Source organism: Symphodus melops (assembly GCF_947650265.1).
Source record: "Symphodus melops genome assembly, chromosome: 18".
NCBI classification, from domain to species: domain Eukaryota; kingdom Metazoa; phylum Chordata; class Actinopteri; order Labriformes; family Labridae; genus Symphodus; species Symphodus melops.
In genome coordinates, this window is record NC_136708.1 from 22,178,090 (window position 1) to 22,201,747 (window position 23,658).

General features: G+C 41.3%; 5 protein-coding genes across 6 annotated transcripts; 3 read left to right on the forward strand and 2 right to left on the reverse strand.

Annotated features, from left to right (window-relative positions):
• Window positions 1-677: 677 nt before the first annotated feature.
• On the reverse strand, window positions 678-3,857 carry psmb8a (proteasome 20S subunit beta 8A). The gene is made up of 6 exons (XM_079368842.1): window positions 3,475-3,857; window positions 3,080-3,221; window positions 2,593-2,704; window positions 2,205-2,334; window positions 1,646-1,850; window positions 678-1,081 (listed from the first exon to the last, which is right to left on the reverse strand). Exons 1-6 carry the CDS (start codon window positions 3,622-3,624, stop codon window positions 993-995), a joined length of 828 nt encoding a protein of 275 aa, XP_079224968.1. The 5' UTR covers window positions 3,625-3,857; the 3' UTR covers window positions 678-992.
• A 745-nt stretch (window positions 3,858-4,602) lies between these two features.
• Window positions 4,603-9,514, reverse strand: psmb13a (proteasome 20S subunit beta 13a). Its single transcript, XM_079367969.1, has 8 exons — window positions 9,368-9,514; window positions 9,054-9,138; window positions 8,100-8,197; window positions 6,386-6,526; window positions 6,119-6,234; window positions 5,487-5,545; window positions 5,105-5,256; window positions 4,603-4,977 (listed from the first exon to the last, which is right to left on the reverse strand). Exons 1-8 carry the CDS (start codon window positions 9,427-9,429, stop codon window positions 4,866-4,868), a joined length of 825 nt encoding a protein of 274 aa, XP_079224095.1. The 5' UTR covers window positions 9,430-9,514; the 3' UTR covers window positions 4,603-4,865.
• On the forward strand, window positions 7,602-13,072 carry psmb12 (proteasome 20S subunit beta 12). Of its 2 annotated transcripts, XM_079367965.1 has the most exons (7): window positions 7,626-7,646; window positions 9,533-9,585; window positions 10,051-10,121; window positions 11,119-11,250; window positions 11,528-11,657; window positions 11,747-11,891; window positions 12,739-13,072. In XM_079367965.1, exons 2-7 carry the CDS (start codon window positions 9,538-9,540, stop codon window positions 12,864-12,866), a joined length of 654 nt encoding a protein of 217 aa, XP_079224091.1. In that variant the 5' UTR covers window positions 7,626-7,646; window positions 9,533-9,537; the 3' UTR covers window positions 12,867-13,072. The 2 variants fall into 2 exon arrangements, with proteins under 2 accessions (XP_079224092.1, XP_079224091.1); XM_079367966.1 differs by lacking the exon at window positions 9,533-9,585 and having other exon boundaries at window positions 7,602-7,646.
• Window positions 13,073-13,445: 373 nt separating this feature from the next.
• On the forward strand, window positions 13,446-16,224 carry psmb9a (proteasome 20S subunit beta 9a). Its single transcript, XM_079367968.1, has 6 exons — window positions 13,446-13,759; window positions 13,869-13,936; window positions 14,162-14,293; window positions 14,914-15,043; window positions 15,368-15,509; window positions 15,611-16,224. Exons 1-6 carry the CDS (start codon window positions 13,709-13,711, stop codon window positions 15,736-15,738), a joined length of 651 nt encoding a protein of 216 aa, XP_079224094.1. The 5' UTR covers window positions 13,446-13,708; the 3' UTR covers window positions 15,739-16,224.
• A 304-nt stretch (window positions 16,225-16,528) lies between these two features.
• On the forward strand, window positions 16,529-21,451 carry tap2a (transporter associated with antigen processing, subunit type a). Its single transcript, XM_079367531.1, has 11 exons — window positions 16,529-17,097; window positions 17,286-17,400; window positions 17,532-17,662; window positions 17,788-17,993; window positions 18,293-18,490; window positions 18,630-18,758; window positions 19,024-19,212; window positions 19,326-19,499; window positions 19,806-19,965; window positions 20,288-20,424; window positions 20,866-21,451. Exons 1-11 carry the CDS (start codon window positions 16,596-16,598, stop codon window positions 21,076-21,078), a joined length of 2,154 nt encoding a protein of 717 aa, XP_079223657.1. The 5' UTR covers window positions 16,529-16,595; the 3' UTR covers window positions 21,079-21,451.
• Window positions 21,452-23,658: the final 2,207 nt, after the last annotated feature.

The following is a 23,658-nucleotide window of genomic DNA, read 5'->3' on the forward strand; positions in this document are numbered from 1 at the left end:
ATACATGATCATGTATTGACAGCATGAGCGTCATTTTAGATGTTAATAAATCATCCATAAAATACTATAAAGCTTTATGCACCCAAACTGTGTTTATTCAGAATTTAAATAGATATATTAGTGTGATAATGATAACACCACAGACTGTAAATATGACGGTGACGTCTCATAGGAAATAAAAATCTCACCTAACAGGTTTAGAGCTGATTTCAGCCAGCTGCAAAGACAGATATTTATATTTGGTTTGTTCCTATGGTCAACCTTTAAACATCTTGATTTTTGGATTTACCTTTAACTTAAACATTTTCTGTACTTTAAAGTTGTCATCAAACAAATAGATAGATGTTATTCTGTATAAACATCAACCACAAGTCAAAATATTTAATTGGCTTGGTTTGTTCAAACTGAGAGATTTAAAATGTTCTTGTTTTTGTTTGGTCCCGCCTCCTCGTCGTACATCATGAAGCATCATAATGGATCAGCTCAGCTTTATAATCAGTGAAGTGTTTATGTTAGCTGGTTTAATATGAAAGCTGCTGCTTTGAGTAAAAGTAGCAGGTAACCTGACATGTAGTTGAGCGTGGCGTGCTGCAGACAGGCGAGGCCTGATAAGGTGAAGGCAGTAAAAAGGGTGGAAGAGGAAGTGGGATCTACAATAATACATCACAGAGCAGTAGTTAGAGAAACTGTTTTTATTCAGAGTTTTGTGTTCTGATGTCTCGTTAACACAAACGACTTCACTGAACTTCACTGCACGTTTGGAGAGCGACAGAAGTGACGAGCAGAAAACATCAAGAAATGAACTAAACAGAGATGTGAACAGTCTGAGCCGCTTAAGTTCAGCTTGATATGGAAGGAAAGAAATGATCTGGCTGCCATTTTATTGATACAACATCAGACAAAGTAGAGTCATTAATTTCCTGAATCAGATTCATCATGTTAGAACAGAAGACATCATTTGGACATGTTGGTCTTTGTTAAAGGGGTCAAACTCAGAACATTCCCTTCCTGTAGCGATGGATCAACTCTGACACGTCGTCCTTACACACCTTTATCCAGCCGTCCTCCTGCATGTGGTACACTACACACACACACACACACACACACACACACACACACACACACACACACAGTCAGAACACACATATTGACAGGAGAAAGGACATTTCTTTTTGGGGGGCTTGAGCTGCATATGTTCACCTCAGTTTCACCTGAAATTTATGTGAAGTCCGGTTAAATTGATGACAGAGAAAAATTCAGAAAAATTCCCCACAAGTCAGGGGGGGAAGGGGGCTGTTGACATTAATATCTTGTAACTGGTGCATGAGCAAAGACTGTCTGCACAAACCAGTGCGATCTCTGTGCACAAAATAAAACTCGTTTGTTGATATTGCGAGTGTGTCGAACGATGGAACTACACACATCATCGATGTACAGGAAAACCTCTCTTCCATGTCGATCTGTTTATGTCATGCCTCCTCAGACCTCCTGAGTACGTGCAAAATATCACGAGTTGTAACTAGACCGTTGACAGAAAAAAGGCCAATCACATCATTAAATGTGATTTGGAGAAGCTTCTGGACTCTGTCTTTATTCTCATGTTAAACCTTAAACACAGAGAAGGAGCGTTCCCAGGTGTACTCACTGTTGACCGACCCTCCGGAGTAAGCGTCTCTGTGGGTGGCGTGAGCGATGCCCCGACGGCCCAGCTCATACGCCTCCTCCACCGTCAGGTCCTCCCGGTACCCGCTGTCCACAACGCCGTAGGCAAAAGAGCTGCCACAGCCGGTAGAGAACATTCGTCCGGACAGACGCGTCCCATTATCGTCCACGTAGTACAGCCCAGGACCCTGAATAAAACAAATTATAATGTCTTAAGGGAATGTATTATTAGAATATACACAGCACTGTTTCTGATACAGTTACAGAACAATCAATTATGACCCTAATAAGGCATAAAATAAAAATATGAGTTTGAGAAAAAAAATCCCTAGTGGACACTTGAGGAACTGCACTTAATGGCACTTAATTTGAACACCAAAGGTTGTAGCTTGGCCTCAATTCTTACATCACAGCTTTACGATCCTCTGCCAGCACAAACTGGTTTGAAACCAGTAAGTGAGTTAAAATAAAATGTGATAAAATAAAATAATAGAAATGTAATTTTTGCAGTTTGTATGTTTCACACGTCCATCACAGATTACCTCTTTATCCCATCCACAGATCATGCTTCCCATAGAGAGGCCCATGCCTCTGTAACCCAGCATCATGTTAGACAGCAGCTTGGAGGCTGCAGCCACAGAGATCCTGTGGTTGTTTCTCAGTCTGTACAGCCTGCGAGGAAATCAAATAACACAACAAGGTGAGCAATTATTTCACATGTCAGTCAATCAACAAATAATTCAGTGTTCAAACTGTCATGACAACCAAAACAGAGAAAAGAATCCCTCGTCATAGTCGCCTATAATAAGAACACAGACAGATTGTTTTTTATTTAATCAAAGTCTTCTTTGCATGTTTTCAGTTTTTCAGCTACTTTCAGCTAGCTTTACATGACAGAAAGTACTGAGACCCAGTGGGACCAGTATTCACCTGCACTCTTTGGCCAGCAGTCTCTCCCAGTACTGGCAGTCTGCAGCGCTGCCCGACATGGTGCCCAGCAGGTACGGGTTGATCTCTATGACCTTGTTGACATCGTTGGATGCTGCAGAGCCGCAACACGTTCGGGAAAGGAGACATTTAGAGACCAAGATTACAGGATACGAATGTAAACAAAGAGAGGAGGCAGCATGATCACATGCTGATTTACATTTTCTGACCCCTTCGTTATAGTCACCTTCCCTGTCACAGTTTCATGCTCTTTTTGATATGATGAAGAGTTTGTTGACACATGCACCCTGTGCATTAAGGGCCACATCATCTAAAGAGGTCTCTAATTGATTTGTTACCAGTTTAAACAATAGTGTGTGTAGTTAAGGGCATCAAACCTGGAGGTGGGGTTCAGAGGGCCCCACTTTCACCAGGTGCAGCCCTGGACATGAAGCACATTTTTCATTATTTTTCAGTCACGTGTATTCACCTAAATACCGGCCAGCTGAGGCTCTGGAGTCCACAGCGACGATGACTCCATGTCTGAACTTGAAGGCCAGGGTGGTGGTCCCGTGGTTCAGTTCTATACAGACCCCTCCTTCACGGTTGCAGGACTTGAGAAACCCTGAGGGCTACAAAGAAGGGAAGAGAGAGAACATGAGAGCAGAATATCTATCATGAGATCATATACTCAGACAACAACTCGTCTCAGTTAGGTTAAAGGCTGATGAAATGTAATAAGAAGCTAAACGCACCAAACACTTGAAACCACAGACGCGTAAAACAGCATCACCCACGGCGCGTGACGCTTCATGACTGCAGCAGGTTTACCGGATAGAATTTAGACTATTCATTTCTTATCATAACCAAGAGACTGATACTCACATCTACACCCAAAGGCACCGCGAACTCTTGAGTTTTAGCCCCGAAGTTGTAGTGGTTGGTCCTGTCGACCAGATGCGCCTGTCCTCCGGGGAGAATCTGCCTCCTGAGCTCAGAATAAGGCTTAAACCCACTTACATCAAACAGAGCCATCGTGCACTGACCTTAATAAACCTATATATTGAAGTGTATTCTATATTTGAGGGGTTAGTTTGTGTAATATGACGAAGTTAGGCGACAGACCGTCAGAGATTATTTCCTCGTTCGTGACAAAGAATTCGAAAGTGAAAGGATTTTAAAACTAGTTTAATAGTTCAGTCCTCTCATAATATTCAAAATCAGTCCGTGGAAAACAAACACAGTAATGTATTTTAACAAAACGTGTTGTGTACTGAAAATACTTTAGAAAGAATACATTTTTGAATTTAGACCCCAAACTGCGCATTAATCTGCTTTAATAAAGAAACAGCACGGACCAATCGGAGGCCTTTATGACGATGTCGTACTTAGTATCTAAGCAGAGGTGCAACAGACAGGTTTAAGTTGCATCAGCCTCCACACCTCACCTGCGTTTTTATATAAGTTTAAACAACAAATGAAACACCAACAGAGCAGCTCAGTGAGAGGAATAACCTGAAACCCTCAAACTAAACATCCACGTGACGTGTGCAAACTATGTTTTATTTATTTAAAGTCACCTTAAGTTTCATGTATACATTACATTTGAGCTCTTTTCTGCAGTATTTGTGTATTAACACATTTTTTAAGGAATATAAATAAACCTAGTCATGTTTGGATCATCCAGCAGAAGTCAAATATGTAATAATGAAGTTCAGTCAGTGAAACGTTAATGATGCAGTTTTATGAACACGTAACATCCTGGTAACTTCATCTGCTGTCTTTGGTGCAGGGAAAACACTGAGTCTATTCAGAGATAAACATGCTGATAACGTCCACATGTGAAGAGGACATGGCCCTGAAAGCGGGCAGTCCTGGTTTGAATCCGGCCTGTGGCTCCTATCCTACATGTCATCCCTGACTTACCTCTCTCTGTGATTCAGACTCTATCCACTGTCTGTACAATAAAGGCACAAAAAGGACTTAAATCAATCCTCAAAAAATAGTTACACGTCATGAAAAGAATTTTATTGACAGGTTTTTATTATCAATCAAGAATTGTGAAAACATGTTATAATCTTATGATCCAGCAGTCAGCTTGTGCTGCAGTACGTTTGGATCGACCCCACATCACAGTTTATCAGCATTAGAGTGTAAGCCATGATGATAAAATGTCTGAGATGTATTTATACTGAACACAGTGAAAGCCCTGTTATAAAACACAGACTGGTCCTTTGCAGTTAAATGTTATGATGAGCTTGTTGAGTCGTTTTGCGTCAGGCTGTTTCCATCTGCTGCACCGTCTCCTGCACCACCTCCAGCTTCAGCGGGACTACTTTCTCTGTTAGGACCGCGGTCGTTCCAGGGCGGTACTTGTACTTTATTTTCCTGTTAGATAAAAAAACAGTTAAACATTAACACAGATACAAAAACAAAAACGAAAGGCACCACTTTTGTAGCCCTATCCTGACTCTGTGTGGAGATCTTGAATAACGTCACTGTCATTCTGGCCGACCTGTTGTCTTTGTACTGGGACTCCTGATAGGGTCGGATGTAGTCCACTCCTTCTCTGGTGATCACACAGATGTCGATGTTGTTGCCTGACCCGAGGTCACTCATGATCCCAGCTTGGATGGCCGAACGCACGAGCTCCTTCGCCTTCTCCAGCTGAGAGAGAGAGAGAGATCAGAGAAACAACAAAAACAACAGGGACAAATAAAAAACATTCAGGCTTTTTATAAAACAAGGACGGGTTACCAAGAGGGCCACGATTATCTTACTGTTACTGCAAGATTGTTAGAAATGAAATAATGCTCTCAAGAAGAGCCCCTCTGAATTAAAGATGCCCAAAGTGAGCCCTGTAAGTGACAGTGAGGATCACAACACAGGTGACATACCTCCAGGTCGGGTCGGAACCCGTCCTCTAGAATCCCAAGAGCAGCCAGATCTCCAGATCCTGCAGTGATAAAAAACAGACTCATGGATATTATCTCAGTGATGTCACCAATCACTATTTATTTATTTATTATTGTTCTATAAGCTTTTAAAGTTTCTCTTCTTCCACTGAGAGACGCAGTGAGATTCTGATGTACAGCTGTGCATTGACAATAAACTTTGTCTACCTTGGTTTCTGCAGCATATCTCTGAGGCTGTAAACATGTTTATTTCTAGCACTAACACGTGTGTGTGTGTGTGTGTGTGTGAGTGTGTGTGTGTGTGTGACACTTCTGGTGTTTTAGAGAAAGTCTCAAGCGGACACTCGAGGAACTGCAGCTTTTTAACTCTGCAGTTTGCAGCTTGATGTGATGTAAGATCAAGTCTTGTTAAAGAAAACAAACTGCCAACTGAACCCTTAAATGCACATCATCATTTTTATTGGTTAATTATGAAATTACTAAACTCTCAAATGAAACAGAGCAGGTCTTCATTTAATTAAGTTTGAGAAAAGAGAATGACAAATCAAGAATCCAAGAGAGGAAGAAACAGAGCTGCTGACTGCAGAGTCATGTACACGTCATGATCCACATACCCATAGTAAGGTAAGGCACCTTATTCACACTCCCATAAGGCCCCACAGAGTACAGGTGGTTCCCAGTGCAATCTACTCCTCCCAGTATGAGATTGGCCCCGATTTGACCGTGATACCTGAGAGCAGAGATATAAAATCACAGGATCATTAACAGGAAGAATTAAGCCTTCAAGTACGTGTGTGTGTGTGTGTGTGTGTGTGTGTGTCTGTGTGTGTGTGTGTGTGTGTGTGTGTGTGTGTTTGTGTGTGTGTGTGTGTGAAACGTACCTGTAAAGCATATCCTGAAGTATGTTGACACCCATGACGACACGAGGGTTCCTCCCGCTGTTCAGAGAGAAGATGGCGAGGTTGGAGGAGAGCAGCTCGGTGGTCTTCTCTGTGTCTGCTGCTGTACCCGCTCCGCAACAGCTGTGAAGAGACCGAAAAGACCAAATGAGGGAGAAGAAGAATTAGGGTTTCAGGAAGGGAGAGGCCAAAGAGAAGGTGGAAAAATATACATTTCTTTCTTGAGACTTTTATCATTTATGTTTATTTAAACAATAATCCAACAAAAAGACAGAGTTACGTATTTCTTCTTCTATGGTTTCATTGGCCAAGCACGCAAACAAAAGTTGCACCTGAGCAATCTGAGGGCCGATCTCAAACCGGTCCCTCCACTCTCACACTTTGGCACGATGTGACCTCCGTCTGAAGCCCCGCCGACAGCTGAGCGAATGAACTTTCATGACAGCAGAGGCGATAAATACAGCAGCAAGCTCCCCTCACTCTCATATCAGAGAAAGTTGTTCATTAGAATATTCACTTTGGATGTTTACATCTGCATGATACTTTTATTTTAACTCTTTTTTAAATGTTTGTGTAAATGACAACGTGGAACTAAGACAGCATCAGTGCTGACAACAATTCAACATCCACTCTGTCTCCACAGAGTTCATGGACAGTCCTCAAAGAGACAGACTGTCAGAGTGAGCGTGCAAACAGAGAGGAAGTGTGTCAGGAGAGGTTTAAGGAAGGTCCAACATGTGTGAGTGAGCGTCACTTACTCCCTCAACAAGAAGACAAAAACAACTTCACACATCATTTAGTTTATTTGATTATTATTGAAGTATTTGTTTTGTTTGTTTATTGTTGCTTTGGTTTTTAACCATTTTCCTCATCAAGGTAAATGTCAAAAGATGATGCTCTTATTTACGATCGCACCTGAATGCCCCTTTCTCCACCAGGTGCATCAATCTGGAATATACCAGCTCATTCTGAGGGACGGGGGAGGACGGTTATGGTTTTTGTATTTTATTTTAAAGCAGCCAGAGTCAGATGGACTCCAGCTTGATGAATGTGTTCACAGAGTGTTTCTGCATTTTACAGACTAAATATAAAGTGTGAAGTTTCTGATCATTCCTATAACTTAAACAGTCGATGTGGTTTCACCCCGGCGAGCAGCACTGTGGTTTTATCCCAGAAGTATTTAAGGCTGTTTTTCTTTCACACATCTTTTTGAACAGTTTTCGGGACCCCCCCCTTTTCTTGAGTGAGTAAACTTTTGTTGTGTTTGTACCTTTTTAAATGCTGAAACAAATTAAAGCAGATTGCTAAAGAAGATCTCGGACTGTTGTGATTATTTTTAGTTCTCCCACTATCACAAACAAAGAGCGAACTGATGCATGAGCTCCGCCTGCAGTTCAAGTTTTCTGTTCTTACTTTACACAGACTACACTTTACTTATATTTACATTACTATACAGTAACTTGTTTCCTGCTGGAAGAAGCTGTTGTATTTCCCTTTCCTTCGTCACAACAACAAAGAAAACTTTCTGCCCTGTTTCTTCTTCTCTCCTACGTCTGAGCAGGTAGCTGCATGAACCAACCAAAGGTGAACTACAGGTGTGTTAATGTTCATGCACAGAGGGCTAATTTAACTAGCAAAAAAGCAGAGAGGACATAATTTACTTTGTGAAAGTATCCCTGTGACGTTGGAGACTTACTATATATTCGGAGCGATGTAATGGATCTTGGCGCACTGCTTGTCAGCCACAACTTCACTGGATGTGGCTCTGGTGTCTGCTCCTAGCACAACCCCATCCTGCAAAACACAGAAGAGTCAGAGTAGAGTCTTCACTCAGATTATATTTATCTGCTGGACACACAGTTTATAATAAAGTTTTTAAAAAAGGAATGGCTTCATCATTAGCGGTGGCGCTGTGGTTTAAATGAAAGTGTGACAAATTAGATAAATCTAAGATGGTGAAATGTTTTTATATGATGAATAGATGAACCGATGTGTTCAAATACTGAACTTACACATCATCCATGTTGGATGAATGTTTAATAAACCATCAAAACGACTGCTGCACCTTTTTACATGACTGCTTTTCAAACTGAGCCATGTGTTGAACAGCTATAAGCAGGATGCCTCTCTTTCATGAAGTGGCCCAGCCAGCAGAGAATAAAACAGTGACATCCTTTGAATAGTTAGTTAGTGTGGATGAGCCAATCAGAGACAGAGTAGGAAAAGTCATCCCTTCACAAAAACAGCAGCATACAGAACATTATCAATCAATCATTGGTGTGAATCAAAGAGGATTTATCAGTAGGTCTAATCTATGGAGACTCAAACATAAGTGTATAACCTGCACTATATACACCACTGGTTAAGCATGAGATGAAATGCAAGGCGTGTTAATGTTTTTGACATTCATTGGCTCGGAGGAAACACTGATATGATGGATGCTCTGGATGATGCAGAAACTTTCCCTGCTGTGTTATCCAAACAAACATTAGACATTTCTTCCCTTAAGATTATTAAATCATTATAATACTTTATCCTATGCAACATACTGATGACATTGAAGTAATGACTATAGTCCTTTTTTATAGTGTGTAAAATAAGATATAGACAATCCCAGTTTGGTCTGTGTGTATGTTCAGTTCAGACTTGCCTTGAACACCACTCCTGCTATCGTTGTGCCTGTTTTCATAGGTTTAGGAGTCTGTCCATCAAAAAGACCCTCTAACGCAGCATTCCTACAGAGAGAGGGGTGAGGGTGCATTATACATTATTTAATATCTTGGAAAAACATAGATATGAACACATCATCGCTATTATTTCATTGATTGAACTTAAAAAACAAGGAAAAAGTTAGTTTCACTTTTGAGCTCTCTGTGAGCACATCGTTCACAGAGGCGCTGTTTGACCTTGCTGTGATGATTAATAATCTGTGCATGCTAAGAGGACACAAACAGAAGCTCATACCTCGCTGCGTTGTCGAAATTAAATCCGGCTGAAGGAGTTTCGAAGACATTGGATCGATCCATGCTGGACGCGTCTGCCGCTTCCCTGTGCGTCCTGGTGCGTCCTGGTGCGCCTGAGGTCGCTGTTCTGCGCGTCACCTCTCCCTGTTCTCTTTCGATTTTGCAGTTAAAATGGAGAAACACTACACGAACTCTCAAGTCAAAGGAGTCAGCACAGGGGTGAGTAAATCCGTCCCAACAAACTTCTATCTTAGTTTACCGAAGCAGAATCCGATTACGCGTCAAACGATCGATCGAGCTTCCTAAATAATCAGGTGACGCTTTACCTGAACCGTCACGTTTACACAAAGTGAAATGACATCGTCTGGACACTTCACGTGCTTCCTTGTCAGTGTGTCGTTTGTGTGAAATCTCTGAATGAGTTAATTCATCACTTATCGACAAAAAGTCTCTGAGTTTGCGTTTCTATCTTTGTCTATATCACTTTAAAGATCTTCGCTATAGAACTCTGTATCCCATAATTCATTGCTGCTTTCAGCCAGCATGAATGAACATGAGGCCGTGTTAAATAAGTATACCTGAGTTGCTTTATTGTATTGTTTTACTTGTCTTGTCTGAATCTGAACTGTGTGATATATTTGTAAAGTGTTGAAATGATCAGTGTCGTCCCCTCTCTCCCTGCAGACCACCATCCTGGCTGCCACCTTCGATGGGGGGGTCGTGATCGGGTCAGACTCCAGGGCCTCCATGGGAGGGTGAGGATGCTCTGACTGCTCACTGAATTATGATTACTTTTATATCAGGTTTAATCAGAGACACTTGAACATTTATGATCAAAATAAACTCCACGAATATAAAATGAAATACACAATCAAAACGTTGATGTACTGAACCTTTAAAATGTGAACAAATAGTTTAAAACGTAAAGTTTATGTGATTTTACACATAAGGAATCATTCAATATATGACTATTAAACACTTCCATAGAATACAGATCCAGTAGATAGATAGATAGATACTTTATTGATCCTGAGGGAAATTCAAGGCATCCAGTAGCAGTATACAAACAGGCAGGACACAAGACATTAGTTACAATACACACCCGCTGTCCCCCCTCCCCTCTGTATACAATAATCCCCCAAACAAGATTTAGCAGCCCCTATGTGACTAAGAGTAAATATAATTACAAGTTAAACCTGTGCAGTTAGCATTAGCATTAGACTTAAAACTTATATAGCATAATGTACATAACCTGTAAACGCCGGCTTTTTTTCTTTGAAGGCACGTAAACGTTAAGTGAAGAAGGCTGGTTCTGAATTATGTTTGATTAAACAGTTTGGAGCCATAGATTTGGGGAGGTGTTGATAATACACAACATATAATGAGCTTTATTAAAGTCATAAAGGCCGTTAATACAAATGAAGCTACTCTGCATTAAAACATGTGAAGTGTTTCGAGCTTCTCTTGGATCAGTGAAATGAGACTCACATGGATACATAAATATTAATTATAGCACATGTTCACACTGTGGGGCCATTTTTCTGCTTTGGCTATCTTTACACTTTAATGCATATCGTTGCATGTGATGTAAAGACTCTTAGATATAAAGACTTTTTTTAAGTGTGATACTAAAGTCGCCTGAAGGGTCTCATATTTCATCCACCTGTTTGAGATTCTAACTGTTTTCAACTAATAATTTAAATCTCTGATGAATACTCTCACGTCAGTGTCGTTATGTGTCTCGTTCTTTAGGGAATATGTTTCATCCAAAACCATCAACAAGGTGATCCAGGTTCATGATCAGATCTTCTGCTGCATGGCTGGCTCCCTCGCTGATGCACAGGCCGTCATCAAGGCTGCAAAGTTTCATCTGTCCTTCCACAGGTGAGACAAACCTGACACAGGTTTACACACAGAACATTAGAGCATTCAATACAACCCATGATCATCAGTCTCTTCTCCTTTATAAGATTTATTTTGGGTCTTTTTATTCCTTTATTACAGAGACAGGACAGTGGATAGAGAATGACATGTAGCTAACAAGCCTTCTCTGTCTGCTCTGAGGAGCCACTGTAGGCTGCTGGTACCCCCGGTCTCTTCTACTTTTAAAAGCATAAACTTGAATCCACATGTTCTCTCTGGGTCTCCCTCTGATCTTTAGTGTCCAGATGGAGACGGCTCCTCTGGTGATATCAGCTGCATCAGTGCTGAAAGAGCTGTGTTACAAAAACAAAGACGAGCTCCAGGCCGGCTTCATCACAGCAGGCTGGGACAAGAAGAAAGGTGCTCAGGTACGACGAGTCCAAACAGAAGCAGTGATGATGTTCAGTCCATCTTTCTGCATGACGCTGCATCACAGATGCTCTCCATCCTTCTCCAGGTGTACGTCGTGTCTCTTGGTGGGATGTTGATCAGACAGCCGGTTACTATCGGAGGCTCAGGCAGCACATACATCTACGGCTACGTTGACGCCAAATACAGACCCGACATGAGCAGAGAGGAATGTCTACAGTTTGCCACTAATGGTACTTTTATAAAACTTCACTTTCTACATGATTTATCAGGAAGTAAATAACTAGATAACAGCATTGTTCATTGGAGGTTTGTAGAAATGCATCCTGGATTTGTTTAGGCTGAGAACATTAACCAACTGACGGCCAATATAAACTAACATTTGAGTGTTTTATAATGTTTATTACATGTTTATTTCACATGAGAGCTCTGAGTGGGAGAGTGAAAGAAAACCAGATCAGTCGATTCAAGTTTGTGTTGCTGCTTATCTGTTTCCTTAATTTAAGTCAAACATTAACAGCATCAGAGCGCTTCAAACTTTTTTTAGGTCATTTACCAATAGTCAGTATATATAAGCATGTGGAATATAATATATATTAACAATATATTTATAGAATGTGCCGTGTTAAACAGTGAAGTTAATGCACATTAGGCTCACTGAAGATGATGCCATTACTACTGTTTTATTACACGTGTTTTTTGAATAAAGTTTTGACAGGTTTTGAATCAGATTGCACAGCTGAAAAGAAAAACATAATACAACAGAGGCGTTTACAGCTTTAAAAGATGAAATAAGTCCAAAGCTAGACTGTTAATGTTAGATTGGTTTTTAATGGGTTAACGTGTAAATAACACTTGAGCTTGTACACTTTGAATTTGTCTCTGTTAACATGCTCATTTGTCCTTCAGTTTATATCACTGAAAAAAAAACACAATTTGCACACAGAAGAAACTTAATTAATTTAAAGTTTGTCTCTCGTTGTAGATATGATCCATGTTACAGGTTATAAGTTCACTAACTGTGCCTGTGTGTTTTTCCCTCCTCTTCCTCTTCCTCCTCCCTCCATCCTGCGCTCTCAGCTCTGGCTCTGGCCATGGGCAGAGACAACGTCAGTGGAGGCGTGGCTAACCTGGTGGTGATCACGGAAACAGGGGTGGAGCATGTGGTGGTACCTGGTGACAAGCTGCCCAGGTTCCATGATGAGTGACACCTTGAATAGCTAATCACATGTATGTTCATGTTCATGCATTATGAAGTAATCACGTTCAACTTTGCATAAAATGTTTTCAGTTTGTTTGCTGACAAACGTCACATGATAATATGGCTTCTCCTCTAAGAGTCAGATCCACTTGTTTTGTGATTTTTTTTTTTATTCATACCAATTTATGAAAATAAAAATCGATAAAAAACCAATATGTTTTTTCTTCTTTTCTCTCTGTTGTCTGTAGTTGAACACATCTTTAATCAGTCATAAGGTGTCTTAAAAAGCTCATGTTAATGTTGTTGCCTCATAGCCTACATCATTTAAAGTCTAAATAAAACCTCTCTCTCTCTCTATGACCTATATATCTATATCTATATCTATATATCTATCTATATATATATATATATATATATATACACACACACATATATATATATATCTATATCTATATCTATATATATATATATATAGAGAGAGAGAGAGAGAGAGATGTGTGTATATATATCACATCGCGTCTTGAGCCCACTGTCAGAGTGTGTTGATGTAAAATGTGCACACATTGTGTGTAAGTGAATAGTTGGGCACGCGCTGAGGCTGATTCACGGCTCACTGCAGGGGTGGGACATTTCTACTTTCAATTTCGTTCATACTCAGGAAAACATGGAGTCGTTCTCATGTTTGAATTTGTAAACCCGTCAAAAAAAGTTTGTATTTAGATTCATAATTTGGGTTTCCTAAAGCAGGAAGGAGTTTTAAAATCGGAAACGTTCGACGTAACGTTGAGGTTTACGTCAGTGTCACTTTTACGTCGCGACAGATAAACACGGTTTAGTGACTGTATCAGCATGTTCGAGGAAACAGGACCCGAGTGGTTGTCAGAGGAGGTGAAAACAGGAGTAAGTAAACTTCTTTAAATGTGTTTTTAACAGATTAAACTCTGTGTCCGAACACTGTTCCACATTAGGAGTTGCTCCTGTGTAAAATGATCTGCTCTTTATTTTGCAGACCACCATCATTGCCATCGAATATGATGGAGGGGTCGTGCTGGGGTCTGACTCCCGAGTCTCTGCAGGGTGCGTAAAGTTCTGCGTGCGCTGTGCGTCAGGTGGCCTACCTGACGCACAGCGCTGCTGTACAATAGGCTGTTATAATATAATAATATGCATATAAAGGCACCATTCAATGTTCTGCTTTTAAAGCAGTCTGAAGTTTGTTATTTCCTGAATGAACACTCGGCCTGTCCTCACGTGCAGCTTTTATACCACACAGTCTCACTTCCGGTCTGTTTGTCCTCGCAGGGAATCAGTGGTGAACAGGGTGATGAACAAACTGTCCCCTCTTCATGATAAGATCTACTGTGCTCTGTCCGGCTCTGCAGCGGACGCTCAGACTATAGCTGAGATGGTCAACTACCAGCTCGATGTTCACAGGTAAACACACATTCACTGTGCATTGTTTGTCCTCAGATCAAAGATATAAAAAAGCATTAGTATCTTCATTATAACACTGACAACCAGACAGCACTGTGTTATATTCTGTTTTGGTAAATGTGTATATTGAAGCTCCTTCTGAAACAAATCAAGTCAGGGGAACACGCTGCAGAAACAACCAGTTTAAAATATTCACTGTTAGTTAAACAGGTGACAGTTAGAGGACAGCAGGGAGAAGTTTGATGTTTAAACATAAATCTGATTTACATCTATAGAGGTCAAAATCTGCAAAGAGTAAAAACGATTGCCCCACTTTCTAACATCACTTAGATCTGTGGTTTTTAACTGGTCTCGCCTCAGGACCCATTATCAGCTCCCAGTCAGATTTATATATCAAAATATTCACATGAACATAAGAATTTATCTCTTTATTGATCACACTGTGAGGTCATTAATAAAGCTGAAGTGTTTTTTAAAACATCATTTCATCCTGATGCTTTGATTAAATCTGAACTCAAAGCAACGAAACATTTGACTTTTTACAGACACGTTAGTTTAATTATTGACATTTAAGTTAAGCTGTGTATGTAATCGATTAATCGTGTATATCTACATGACAGCATCGAGATCGGTGAGGACCCTCAGGTTCGCTCAGCTGCGACTCTGGTGAGAAACATCTCGTACAAGTACAAAGAGGAGCTGTCGGCACATCTCATCGTGGCCGGCTGGGACAGAAGAGCTGGAGGACAGGTCAGTGAGGACGTGCAGGGACAGCAGCACAAATGCTGTTATTAAGAAACCATGTGACTTAAAGCTTTGAATAAGTCCCAGTAAACACTGATCATGATGTTAGAGTTGGAAACAGGATGAAAGTGAGTCAATCCAAGACGGGTTTTTACTTTCAGCTAAAATATTGTTACAAAATCAAAGTGTCAGAAAACACATTTAGTTGTATATTTTGAATAACTTGTTCATTTCGGGGCGACATGAAGGACTGAAATGATGGTTGGTCCATACAGAACGATGCATCTGTTTAATTTCCCCTTTGTCCCTCTGACCTTTGACCTCTCCCAGGTTTTTGCGACCCTGAACGGGCTCCTGACAAGACAACCGTTTGCGATTGGCGGCTCTGGCAGCTCGTATGTTTACGGGTTCGTGGATGCGGAGTATCGTAAGGGAATGAGCAAAGAGGCGTGTCAGAAGTTTGTGATCAACAGTAAGTTTTCACAGGTTGTCTTTAAGTCAGAGTGATGCCAGGCGTGTGCTGCTCATAGGTTTAATCCTAATAACCTAATGGTGTCTTTGTCTGTCTTGTAGCTCTCTCTTTGGCAATGAACCGGGACGGCTCCAGTGGAGGCGTGGCTTATATTGTCACCATTGATAAACACAGGGCAGAGGAGAAAGTCATTCTAGGCAATGACTTACCCACCTTCTTTGATCAGTGAGGAGTAAAAGCTTCCTGTGAGGCCACTGTGTGTTGGTTGTGTTTATTCTTACCTTTACATATAAACATGTTTTTGAAACAGCTGATCAGCTCCAGGTCCATAATTAAGAAACTTTAAAATATAAAACACAGAGAGCTTTTAGTCAGATAGGTTCAGGTCTGCGTTCTGCTGTGTAGAGGTCATCCAAGGACACTAACATTGATTCAATGTGCTGCAGGATACATTTCTACAGAAGCAACAAGTGAAAATCAGCTGTGTTGCACAACCAACCACAGCATTGTGACATTTTCTGCAACTGACTTTAGTCCTTCTTGTAATAACATTTATTAGATGATTAGATTTAAATGCCAGCAGGATTGTAGGTTGTTTTATTCTTTGTTGAACATCATTAAAGCAACTTTAAATATTTGTGCACTTCTAATACGATAACATCAAGAAACACAGATGTGTGATATTAAAAAGGAAATAAAACCATTTTGGAACAAATTTTTTTTTCCGCTCCTTTTTTAAAATTATTATTATTATTATTATTATTATTATTATTATTATTATTATTATCATTACAGTGAACCATCATGATAAAAGCTGTTTTTGTATTGGAGGCCAGCTGTGGGTGAGTTTGTGTAGCAGACACTGGCTCTATGTTTTGTTGTGCTTCTTTCTTATACATTGTGAACAGGATTTAAGACTTTGAAAAGGTCACATGTTTAATAATCCTGCTTTGAAAATGTGTTTAGATTCAGGGAAGCCCCGCGTCTTTCCAGAAAACGAAACTGAAAGTAGCTGAAAACTAAATCACCAGTATCGCGGCACAGCAGGTCATTTGAGGACGAGTGCGCCTGGATGTGACCGGCAACATGGAGACATCTCTGCGTAAAGTGTTGACCCTGCTGTGTGCGCTGTGGGTCGACCTGTCTTTGTTCCACGTGTCGGGCTTTGTCGTGTTTCACAGCGTCTTCGGACAACTTGCGCGTCTCTGGGTCACCGCAGCTCTGCGCTGTTTGGCTCTGACTGCTGTGACTCTGTTCAGCTTTGGACACCTTAAACCTGTACTGATCCGTATATCAGCCGCGCACAGTCTTCTGCCCGCGGTCTTTGAAACCGGGACCAGGCTGCTTTACAACGAGGAGACACAATGCGGCTTGTTGGCGGATGTGGGCTGCTGGCTGATGTGCACCGGAGCATCTTCGGCTGCTGCCCTGTTTTGGGAGATCACCATCCCGGACAGCGATGATGCAGCCACCGGGAAAGAGAAGAAACAAAAAGCCAGAGTGCTGTTTCTGAGGGTCCTGCGCATGTACAAGCCCGACTACCTGCTGCTGCTCGGAGGGGTCGTGTTCCTGTCGCTGGCTGTTCTCTGTGAGTACAACAAACATCTGAACTGAAAATATCTGCTGTATTCTAATTGATACTTCTCATTTATCATAATTATATAAAAGTATCATAAACAGATATATAAGTTTCTTATTTGATGTGTAAGGTTTAATAACAGCGGTGTGTGTGTGTCTCTCTCTCTCTCTCTCTCTCTCTCTCCCCCCCCTCCTCAGGTGAAATGTTCATCCCGTTTTACACTGGGAGAGTCATTGACATCCTCAGCACTCAGTACCAGCCCAGTGAGTTCATATCTGCGCTGCTCTACATGGCCCTGTTCTCTCTGGGAAGGTACAGACACGCCTCCCCCCCCCCCCCCCCCCACCACCACCACCACCACCACCACCACCACACACACACACACTCACACTCTGTATATATCCTCTAGTTTGATAAATCTAACTGAGCGTCTCTTTGCACAGCTCTGTGAGTGCAGGCTGCAGAGGGGGCATCTTACTCTCTGCCATCAGTGCCTTCACATGTCGGGTGAAAGTGCAGCTTTTTGGGGCTTTGACCAAACAGGAAATCGGGTTCTTTGAGACCATAAAGACAGGTAAGGCCAGTGATGCTGTAAGTGCAGATACATCAGGACCTTTACAGAGAGGATCTGATTTCGATAAAGTCGATGCACACTGTAAAAGAAGCACAGAAGATGATTCTTGTTCATTCTTTGTGTAGGTGAAATCACATCCAGATTGTCTAAAGACACCAACCTGATGGGCAGGACAGTGTGTCTGAACGTCAACGTGCTGCTGAGGACATTCATTAAGACCATGGGCATGATCTTCCTGATGATGAGTCTGTCATGGAAGCTCACGTTCCTTGTGTTGATGGAGACGCCCATCGCCGGCGTCATTCAGAACATCTACGACACTCACTACCAGGTAGAGGCTTTAAAGATGAATAAACATCCAGATCCACTCATCACGTTACAGGCTTCTTTTATGTCTTTCAACAACAATAACAGAAGTAAGCTGCTCAAAGATCTTTTTTTAAACACGTCTGAGCCGTATTTATTCCTGGTAAAACTTTGAAATCAAATCTTCTACCTAGAGTATTTTAGAATTTTTAACCAGAAGGTCAAACTTGTTGAGGTTATATATTTTCTTCATTAATGCACTGATTTGCTTTTATTAACAGCAACATTTAAACTTGAGATGAATTTCTTCTGTTTTTCCTTCAGGGTTTGTCGATCGCTGTGCAGGACTCGATTGCTCGGGCGAATGAAGCTGCGAACGAGGCAGTGTCCGGTATTCGTGTTGTGCGTAGTTTTAAAGCGGAAAAACACGAGGCTAGTCGCTATGACAACTGCCTGATGGACACACACAAGATCAAGACCAGACGGGACACAGTTAGAGCTATTTATCTGCTCACACGCAGGGTGAGAGGTTTTTTATTTTGTAAAATGTAATTACCTGGAGATCAGGTTTTCTACACATTTTGCACATATCATTTATTTAAAGTATTTCTTCCTCATCGTGTGTGTGTGTGTATGTGTGTGTGTGTGTGTGTGTTTACAGCTGACAGGGTTGGGCATGCAGGTCTTCATGTTGTACTACGGCAGGCTGTTTATCAAGAGTGGACAGATGACCACTGGAAACCTGGTTTCCTTCCTCCTCTACCAGTCAGACCTCGGAGACAACATCAGGGTATCCCATAATGCTCTTTGAGTTTCTGTTAGTCACAGATGAAGACTGAAAGCAACTTAAAGTGTTAGCTTTTAAGTTGGTTTAGAAATAAACAGGTTAATAAACAGGTAAAGGACAGCCATGTGTTTTTAATGAGTAGGCGTCTTCACACTCTGAAACATAAAGGAGGCACATGTTGTGCTTGTGAAACACTCTGCTTAACATATGTTTATTTAAAGTATTTCAAATATAAATGCTGCAAGTTTCTGTTAATCCGGTCCTCCAGACTCTGACCTACATCTTCGGTGACATGCTGAACTCAGTGGGGGCTGCAGGGAAAGTGTTTGAGTACCTGGACAGGAAACCTCAGGTGAGCACAGAAGGAACACTGAAGCCTGAGCAGCTGAGAGGACACGTCAGCTTCAGACGTCTCAACTTCTCCTATCCAGCTTGCCCCAACAAAAAAGTTCTGCAGGTGAGGTCTGATCGACAGGTAGAAAAAGATTACACTTCATGTAAAGAGAAAATCGAGTTGAATAAAGAGAATCATCACAGATCGTTGTTGTTAAACTTGTCTCTCTGTCTCAGGACTTTTCGTTGGAGCTGAAGGCGGGTCAGATGACGGCGTTGGCGGGTCAGTCTGGACAGGGAAAAAGCACCTGTGTGAGTCTGCTGGAGCGGTTCTATGACCCACAGGACGGAGAAATCCTATTGGACGATAAACCTCTGAAATCATATGACCACCGTTTCCTCCACAAGAAGGTTTTTAAACTTTGTGCCTTTTTTTTTTCTGATGATGAACTTTTAATCTGTGTCAGATCATTTCTGTGTCTGTTCAGTGTTCAGTATTTATCAGTAAAACATCAACATGAACTAAATCTAAATCTAAAGGGAAAAATAAACAGGGAAACATATTTGGATTAGGATGCAGTTAAATGCCAACGTTTATTTCTGCAGTAAAACATAGTTTGAGTTTGGATTCTCAGCAGATTATTTTACATGCAGAAATATGAGGAGTGATAACATACATGTAAATCATTTGACATGTATGACGTGTGTTTTTTACAGATTGCTGTGGTGAGCCAGGAGCCTGTGCTCTTCTCTGGCTCCATCAGAGACAACATCGCCTACGGGCTTCCTGACTGCTCATTGGAGGAGATCCAGGAAGCGGCTCGTAAAGCCAACGCCCATGACTACATACAACGGTTGGAGAAAGGCTACGACACAGGTGAACTCATCTGACCAGCTTTCACACTGTTACATGAACAGGTGCTACATGCAAACCTGCTCGGGGTGTTTGAGGAGTGAAAGGAAGAAAATATGTTGCACTAGATCGTTAAAGGAAAATGTTCTACTTATGTGATTATGTTTTTAACATCTCTATTGACTGTCTGGCATTATACTGGCTAAATTAAGATGTAGATGCTTAAACAGGTTGACCAAAGCCGTCTTATTAGAGTTTTAAATCTTTATATTTTCTGCATTTTGCAGCTTTTTTGATTTACACATGAATCCACAATCAAACAGTTCCCATGTGGTTTCTTCCTCAGAGGTGGGAGAGGGAGGCGGCCAGTTATCGAAGAGCCAGAAGCAGCAGATTGCCATCGCTCGAGCGTTGGTCAGGCAGCCGCAGGTCCTCATTCTGGATGAAATAACCAGCTCACTGGACGCACAGAGTGAAAATCAGGTAACTTCTCTACAGTGGTGTAAATATGTTCCTTTAAGGAGTCTCTGACACAGGTTTAACATCATAAGTTAGCAAAGTACTTCCTGTTCTCAGAGTTGATGCATCGACACATGTTGAAGCGTTGCCAAAAGTAGGTGAAGAAAACATGCAGTCAGTATTTACTCTGCATGTGGAAAACACTCACAGATGATGTCTCAGTTCATCCAATAAGAAAAACTCTGCAGAGAAGATGACAGTTTTAGACCCAGCAGTAGTGCAATATGTCCCAGTGTGTGGATTCACAATGCAGTGTGGCGTATTAAAGCGTGAGAGGTACGAGGGAGAACATGAGAAAACTAGTCTGCAGGGATGTGTGATGTTCATCAGTCGACCTGCTGTCAAAGTTTAGATGTATCTGTCCGACTCTTGATGATGTAATCAGAAACACTTCTCTCTGCACAGGTTCAGCAGGCCCTGGCGAACTGTCCCAACCAGACCCTGCTGGTGATCGCTCACAGGCTGAACACCATCGAGAGGGCAGATCAGATCATTTGGATTGGTGAGGGCAGAGTTCAGGAGCGAGGGACTCACCAGGAGCTGATGGACATGAAGGGGAGCTACTACAAACAGAGAGAGAAGCTCTTCACTGATGCTGCAGCTCCATGTGCACTGTGACAGAACAAGCTGCATGTAAATATTCTGTTATGATATTAAACTTACACAATGTGCAGCTGAGTATAAATACATTCATTAACTTTAAGAGATGTCCATAATTCAAAACACACAGCCCTTTAAATCCAGTCTTTATGTAAATAACTGCTTATTTATTTTCTTTGCTGTAGGAAGTTATTTTACCTCGACTTTATTTTATGACATTTTGCCGTCTATCACCTCCCTCCTTTTCATGTCCTGTATTGAGTTCAGTGATTATTAAAGTTTGGCACAGTTCTGGACAGATGATGCAATAAACCTATAAAAACTGATCAAAGGTCACTTCACGAGTATTTCTTTTATTTGGTCCGAAATAAAACAATAAAAATGTGTCTTAATAAATCGTCAAGCTGGATTATATATAAATGTCTCAGCAAGGAGGAACTTACTATGAAATCCAGGAATTCTATTCTCGACACTGAAATGTTCTTTAAGTTTAATTTTTTCAGACACAATTAAAATTCAGTTTGTATCCAAACTGATTCATTGGATTGATTCATATTTTACTGTGCTATGAAAAGAGCTGATCGACAGTCAATGAGGAAAAATGTGGTCATTCATGTTGCTGAGTTTGGAGTTTGATAATCGGTCACATGGGTCAGTCGTGTTGCGCTTCTCTGTCTGTAACTTTTTGTTGTCGAGTCATTCGACTTTAAGATTGCGTGGATCAAACGCTCATGGTTGCATTTATTGTTCGAGCTGAGCTGGAAAGTCCCCGACTGTGAGCAGTTTGGAAGGCTGCCTGCTGATAGGCGTCAGAAAAACAAAAGGTTCAGGGAAGTGATTTGTTTGCAGCATTATTTCAAAAACACCAACTCCCTCTATCGACCGAGGTGACGCTCAGCTTCACTGTCACCATTTTGTCGACGCCTCTGCACATCCACAAAATGGTGACTGAAGTCAAGTTCACATTTCCCAACATTTGAGCTTTTAATGGCGTGATATTTTCTCTTCTGATCCTGCAAAAGCTTTTCTTGCTTTCACTTCACAAACTAATCCAGGACTGATGAAAAGTGTTTTCACAATCAGACTAAACATCTCCAGAAGCTGGACCATTCTTCTTATAGGATACAGCTAAACAGACTTATATTTATCAAACATTACAGAACAAAGTGCACATTAGTGAATGAGGAGGGGGGGCTGGTCTTTACTCAGGGAGGAGATGAACACGGGGAAAGGTGCGAGGATCAGGTTGGTTTGGTTGGTGTGATGGAAACACGCTGAGGCCGACTACAGGTCAGATGAGATACTGAAGGTTTCAACCACAGAAAATAAAAATAAAACATTAAATATCCATAAACAGACGAGAGCTCACATGTAGTCGACAGCAGGGTAAATAGTGGTAAATAGTGCAAAAAGATGCTGAAATAAACCTCCTACATCAGATGTAGAGGAGGATTAAGTGAGTGAACAAAGCTTGCTGTTAAAGAGCGGACGGCTCAGAGACACAGGCGTCATCAGACGCAGCGACCCGTCAGATCACTTGGCTGCGTCCCATCAGTTAATGTGCCACCTGCAGTTTATAAAGGCTGGAGGAAGTGCGGCCATCTTAGGCTGAGTTCAACAGAAACCAGGACACAAAATGGCCGGCGGCACGCATTAGATAATACAAACTATGGGTGTTATGGTTATGGTCTGATATAATGACTGTGGCTGTGTCAGAGAACGTGGTGTTCATACATGTATCATGTGCATCCTCTCGTCTGTCGGCATCTTTACAGGCACATAAAGTTTTTTGAATTGAATTAGATGAAATACTCTTTATGTGTGTTTATGGATGTGTTGGTGTGCCGGGAAGCTTTTGCCGAACCCGTTCTGCACCATACCTCTGCATGCCCACGCTGCCAAGCTGGAAAGTCCCCGCTCTTCTTTCTTTCGCTTTCTCTCTTTATTGTGTTGTGTGCTTGGTGCCTGACTCAGCCGAAACACGGCCGAGCCCGAGCAAAGCATCCTGCATACTTTTCATTTCAGCCTCTGTTGTTTATTTATAAGACTTGAAGTTATGTGACCGGACAACTATGGATGTTTCTCTGTATATTCTTAATCCATGTTTGAGAGTTATGAGAGTTAATCTCACTCAGATTAACTTTGTTATGATTTTTGTTGGCCTAGATTAATGACACACAAGTGTTCAGACATCTGTGGTAATAAAACAGATGTTCTTTCTCTGATATTATATGCCACCCTTTCCCCGGGCCTGAGAACACATTAAGAATAACATTTTAATAACATCAAGGGGCCGGACTTCCCTATGCTGTTAGAGGAAATACACAGAAACTTTAGTTCATAAATAAAAGAAACAGTTGTGTTAAAACACTCCTCTCCTGTCCCCTTACTGCTTTACTTTTATTCTTCATGACAGGAGGAATCTGTTCTCTCTGCATCAGGATAAATTGACAACTTAGGAACGTTTAATGTTGTATTTTTTTGCCAAACTTGATCTGCAAGTTGGTTTGTAAAATAATGAAAACAGAGAAACTGAACTCCACATCAACAGTGAGTCACATCAGCAAGAAAAACGTAACTTGATAAATCGACTCTGTA